We start from the raw sequence: 6,465 nt of genomic DNA on the forward strand, positions 1-6,465 counted from the left end.
TTAACTCTTAATCTGGTCAAAATCGAATTAAAAATCGTTGATCGTTAAATTTTAACAGTTCCGTCCATTTCGGGCTGATCCGATTTTAAATGTGAGAGACCGAATAATTCAAAAGATAATGTTTTGGACTAAAATCAAAATATCGTCATATGTTTAAGACCAAAAATGACATTTACTCTGTTTTATATGGTACGGTGTTTTAAGATATCAATTCAACCCCCAAAATTCAGTATATTACATTTTGACAGAGTTATGATTAACAATTTATTGCCCAAACAATAACGCAAGTCAAATGACCCTAAACCGAACAGTACTAGTATGAGAAGGCATGAGGCTGCAATATTTTGAGTTCAATGCTGGGCTGGCTGCCCCCAATTTCAAGAATTTGAATTTTGCAGTGCGTTACTTGTCGCAGAAATTCCTTCCCAGAGAAATCAATTCTTCGCCGGAATTCTTCAAACTGCAGCAAATCCACTCTCTCCTCATCGTCTCCGGCTTCTCCAACCATTCTTCACTCATCACACCACTCCTCCTTCACTGCATATCCCTCCCTTCCTTCCCCCTCGCCTACGTCCTCTCCATCCTCAACCAGATTCGCCGCCCCGATGTCTACACCTACAACGCCCTCTTCAGAGCCTTCACCTCCGACCCAAACACCGCAATTCTCATCTACGCCAAGATGCACCGCGAGGGCGTCTCCCCCAACAAGCACACCTTCCCTCTCCTCCTCAAAACCAAAACCCACATCCCTTTCCAGATCTTCGCGCACTCGACCAAGTTCGGTTTCGCCTCTGATCACTTCTTCCTCAACACTTTGCTAAGCGTCTGCGCGAAATGCGGGTTCATCGAGTGTGGTCGCAAATTGTTCGACGAAATGCCGCAAAGAGACGTCGTTGGTTACACAGCGTTGATGGATGGGTATGTTAGGACTGGTCGAGCTCGAGAAGCTCTAAACCTCTTTCTAGAGATGAGAGCGTCGGGTGTCGCGGTGGATGAGGTAGCAGTTGTCAGCGCCATTTCCGCTGCCGGAATCCTCTGCTGCGATTGGCTGGGGCGGTGGATGCACGGGTTTTACGTCGAATCGGGGAGAGTGGTGCGAGATGTTTATGTTTCCACAGCTCTTGTCAACATGTATTTGAAATGCGGTTGCTGTTATGATGCAATGAGAGCTTTTCATGATATGCCTTACAGAAACTCTGTTTCTTGGAATGCTTTGCTTGCTGGCTTCGTGCAGTTGAATAAGTTTAAGGACGTGTTGCTTCTTTTCGATGCAATGCTGCTCGAAAAAGTCGAACCTAGTGAAGCTACATTAGCAACCGCGCTCAAAGCTTGTGCTCATCTCGGCTCATTGGAGAAGGGAATGTGGCTCGAGAGCTACATAGGCACGCGGAAACTGGAGCTAACCTCAGTGCTCGGGACTGCTCTGATCGACATGTACGCAAAGTGTGGGTGCGTGGAGGAGGCGTTTCGTGTCTTTGAGATGACACGCGTGAAGGATGTGTACCCATGGACGGCCTTGATACACGGGGTGGCAATGAACGGGGACGCCATGGATGCCTTGAGTCTCTTCTCTAAGATGTTAAGCAGCGGGGTGAGACCTAACGAGGTCACATTTATCGCAGTGTTGAGCGCTTGCTCTCACAGGGGGCTTGTGTCGGAGGGGAGAGAGGTGTTTGAAGCGATGGAGCGTGACTATGGGGTGCGGCCTGGCGTTGATCACTACGGGTGCATGGTTGATATGCTTGGGCGGGCGGGGCGGTTGAGGGAGGCGGTGGAGGTGATGGAGGGGATGCCGGAGGAGAGTGGGGAGGTGTGGGGTGCTCTGCTCGGTGCGTGTGTGATTCATGGGGATGTGGAGGTGGGGAGATGTGTCGGGGATCAGGTGATTGAGCTGCAGCCGCATCGTGGTGGGAGATATGCTGCGTTGGCGAATTTGTATGGGAAAAGTGGTGATGGAGAAAAGGCAGGTGGTGTGAGGAGGAGGATGAAGGAAGGTGGAGTGGAGAAGACAGCAGGGTGTAGTTGGATTGAGTCTAATGGGAAACTGCATCACTTTGTGGCGTTTGATACATCACATATTGCTTCACAAGCTGTGTATACCACCTTGGACAACCTTACACCTCACATGGAGGGGGAGGATCTTTCTTTTCTTATGGATCCTATTTTCTGTTGGGGTCGTGTTGCCGCCGATCTCACACGCACACGATCGAAAAATAAAACACACAAAGGTGTAACGTGGTTCGGTGATGAATCACCTACGTCCACGGAGAAGATGACCGGAATTTTATTGATGGAACTCTTAATACAAGAACTTCACACTCACAATCTATCACTCTAAGCAAACGCTAGCTAGTGCAAGAATTCTCTTCCAATTGTGTGCGTAATCTGTGTTCTGCGTCTCTCTCTCTCTCTGATTACAATCGAGCTGTAAGTATATATGGGAGTCAAGAAGAAAAACAAACTAACTAATTTGTTTCCAAAAACAGTTACAACCGCTAAACACCAACGGCTAGTTTCAGCTCGGCAGCTCAAACCGAGCTCCCTGCTAGTTCCAGTTCGGCAGCTCAAACCGAGCTCCCTGCTAGTTCCAGTTCGGCAGCTCAAACCGAGCTCAAGACCGCACTCCCTTCTCGGCTCAAAACCGAACTCCCTTCTCGGCTAGTTCTAGCTCAAAGCCGAGCTTCCTTCTTGATCCCTGCCCCGAGCTTCAACGGCTCTGTCACTTGACTGAATCAGTGAACTGCAAGGACACACCTTCACAAATCTCCACCTTGTCCTTGCAAGTCTCCATCAACATCTAAATTCCCTTCTCAAAACCTGTTTCATACCTCAGCACTCCACAACCTCAACCAACTTCAAACAATGCTTGAACTTTGAAGCCGGTAGAGATTTTGTCAACATATCTGATGCATTTTCTTCAGTAGGAACCTTTACCACATCAATCCTTCCATCCTGAATTTCATCTCTAATGAAGTTCCTCCTCACATCAATGTGCTTGGACCTCTCATGGAACATTTGATGTTTTGCTAAACATATAGCCGAGTTGCTGTCACAGTTAATCTTCACTGCTCCCAGCTTCATTCCTAAATCTTCCAAGATTCCTTGCAACCATTTCCCTTCCTTTGCAGCCTCAGTCAGAGAAATATACTCAGCTTCGGTTGTGGACAGTGCAACCACAGACTGCAAATTTGATTTCCAGCTAATTGCTGTGCCATATAGTGTGAAGATGTAACCACTCTGAGACTTTCTGTTGTCTAAGTTAGCCGCATAATCCGAGTCACAGAATCCTTCTAGGACTTCCCTCTCCTCAGACCAAACTCCACCACCAAACTTCAAGCCAACCATGACAGACCCTTTCAGGTATTTCAGAATCCACTTTAGTGCTGCCCAGTGATCCCTACCTGGATCAGCCATATATCTGCTTGCAACGCTTATGGCATGAGCCACATCCGGCCTTGTACATATCATCAAGTACATCACACTTCCCACTATATTTGCATAGGGTATCCTGCTCATCTCTTCTCTATCTTCAGCTGTCTTTGGCATCTGTTCTTTACTGAGTTTGAAGCAGCTAGCCAATGGAGTGGATACTGACTTTTCACTCTTTACCTGGTATTTTTCTACCACCTTTCTGATATAATCAGCCTGAACCAATTTCAGTTCTTTCTTTTTTCTGTTCCTGACAATATCCATACCCAAGATTCTCTTGGCTTCCCCAAGATCTTTCATATCAAATCTCTGCTTCAACTCATCCTTCACAGACAGCAGCTCACTCTTGCTTGATCCTGCCAGCAGAATATCATCCACATACAGCAGTAGATAGGCCAGTATTAGATTTCCACTTCTCTTGACATACACGCAGCTATCAAAACTGGATCTCTCAAATGCCATCAATTCCATCTGCTCATGAAACTTCTTGTTCCACTGCCGGCTGCTTTGCTTGAGCCCATATAGGCTTTTCTTTAACAGGCAAACTTTCTTTTTAAACAGCCATTTGCAACTGATCAGCTTCTGAGTCCCTGGATCAGTCACCAAAATCCAAGTCCCATTTCTCAGCAAGGACTCTATTTCTTCTTCCATGGCCTTGATCCATTTCTGACTTTCCTTGCAACTCATGGCTTCTTCATAGGTTGAGGGTTCTGAAAACATGAGTACTTCTGCTACACATAGAGCAAAGAAGCTCATGTCATAATCTGAGAATCTGCTAGGTAGGCCTGCATTTCTTCTTGGATTTCTTCTGGCCCCTTGAGCCGCAGCAGCTTGCTGCACTGGTGACTCCTGCTCACCTGTGTTCTGAGTATGTTGAGAACTAGTTGCTCCACCTTCTTCTTGATTTTCTGTGATCACAACATCCTCATCAGTGTCTGTTCCAGCAGATTCTCCACCAAACTCAAGGTTTTGCATATCAGAGCTACTGCCACCACCAGAGGGCTTCCCATCATCTTTAAATGGCATCTCCTCTTCATTGAATGTCACATCTCTGCTCACAATGATATTTCTGCCTTCTCTATCCAAATTCCACAATCTGTATCCTTTCACCCCATCTTGGTATCCCAACAACACACATTTCTTTGCCCTTGGCTCCAATTTACTCTGCTTAATGTGTGCATAAGCAGCACACCCAAACACCTTCAAGGCTGAGTAGTCACCTAGGCTTCCATACCATCTTTGATCTGGGGTCTCATTGGATATAGCAGATGATGGACACTTATTGATCAGATTAGCTGCAGTAGAGACAGCCTCTGCCCAGAATCTCTTTGGCATTCCAGAGTAGAATAGCATGCACCTCACCCTTTCTAGCAATGTCCTATTCATTCTTTCTGCCAGCCCGTTCTGTTGAGGATTTCTTGGCACGGTCCTATGCCTTCTTATCCCTTTCACTTTACAGAAACTATCAAACTCCGCAGACAGAAACTCCATGCCATTATCAGTCCTTAGATATTTAAGCACTGAGCCCTTTTCATTCTCATATCTAGCATGCCATTCTCTAAATTTTTCAAAAGCTTGGGACTTCTCTCTTAGAATGTAAATCCACACTTTTCTTGAGTAATCATCTATGATGGAGATGAAATACTTGCCTCCACCTATGGATTCAGTTTGGGATGGCCCCCACAAGTCACTGTGGGCATACACAAATGGGGCTGATGAAGTGTGTTTCCCACCAGAAAATGGCAGCTTCTTTGCCTTTCCTAGAATGCAAGATTCACATTTCTTTAGGCTGTCTGATGCACTTAACTTCATCACTCCTCGTTTAGCCAGCTCTCTTATGCCTTTCTCACCCACATGTCCAAGCCTGGCATGCCATAGATACAGGTCTTCTGTCTGGGCAAGATTCACAGCATCAACCACGGTTTCACCCAGCAAATAGTATAGGCTGTTCTTTCTCTGAGCCTCCATCACAATTCTGGTGCCTTTTGTTACTGTGAGGATCCCATCACCAGAGTTGAATCTGCACCCTTTTGACTCTAGCATTCCAAGAGATATTAAATTTCTCTTGATTTGAGGAATGAATCTGACTTCTGTGAGAGTCTTCATACTCCCATCCTTCATCCTCAATCTGATGTTCCCAATGCCCTTGACATTGCACACTTGATCATTTCCTAGCATCACTGATCCTTCCCAAGCTGATAATTCTTGGAACCAAGATTTGTGTGAGCAAATGTGGAAGGAGCAACCTGAATCCATGATCCAGCATTCCTCAATCTTGGCCCCTGAGTGGATATTCAAAGCTTCATTATCTTCAACATCCTGAGCCAGATCAGCAGTCTCTATGTTCCCAGCCTTTTCTCGCTCTTGTTTCTTCTTCCAAGCAAAGCAATGCTTCTTTAAATGGCCCGGTTTCTTACAGTAGTGACAGCTTCTCTTCTCCTTCCATACTCCACCTTCTTCCTTCTTCTGGAACTTCTTCTTGGAACCCCTTTTATTCTGATTATTTTTCACATGCAGACTCTCAGCTACTGGATCAGTTTGTTTGTTATCAGCCTTCTGAGATTCCTTCATCTTCAATGCAGAATGAATCTCTTCATAGGTGACCTTGGTTTCTCTTCCAAGAAGCACTGCATCCTTGAAGTGCTCATAACTTTTAGGCAGGGAATTGAGCAACATCAATGCCTTATCTTCATCTTTAATGACCTCATCGATATTCTCAAGATCATCTATGCATTTCCCAAACTCCTCAAGCTGTTCAGAAATGCTCTTTCCATCTGAAAACTTGAAAGCAAGAAGCCTTTGCTTCAAATGTAACCGGTTCGCCAGAGACTTGGTCATATACAATGACTCAAGTTTCCCCCATACTGCTGCAGCCGTCTCCTCCTTGGAAACTTCCCTTAGCACCCTGTCCGTGAGGTTCAAGATCAGGGTGCTATAAGCCTTATACTGCATATCTTGAAGCCTTTGCTTCTCCTTGTCATCAGTATCAGGTTTGCCTTCTTTAGCGTCACCTTCATTCTTCAAGATATCCCATAG

General features: G+C 45.7%; 1 protein-coding gene across 1 annotated transcript; it reads left to right on the forward strand.

The window, feature by feature from the left end:
- Positions 1 to 328: 328 nt before the first annotated feature.
- LOC121757480 (pentatricopeptide repeat-containing protein At1g50270-like) lies at positions 329 to 2,302 on the forward strand (the record flags this gene model as incomplete). The annotated part of the gene is made up of 1 exon (XM_042153019.1): positions 329 to 2,302. A coding segment is annotated over exon 1 (1,974 nt), but the record flags the coding sequence as incomplete, so codon positions are not given.
- Between the last annotated feature and the right edge of the window lie 4,163 nt (positions 2,303 to 6,465).

This window comes from Salvia splendens, chromosome 12 (assembly GCF_004379255.2).
Source record: "Salvia splendens isolate huo1 chromosome 12, SspV2, whole genome shotgun sequence".
Taxonomy (NCBI): domain Eukaryota; kingdom Viridiplantae; phylum Streptophyta; class Magnoliopsida; order Lamiales; family Lamiaceae; genus Salvia; species Salvia splendens.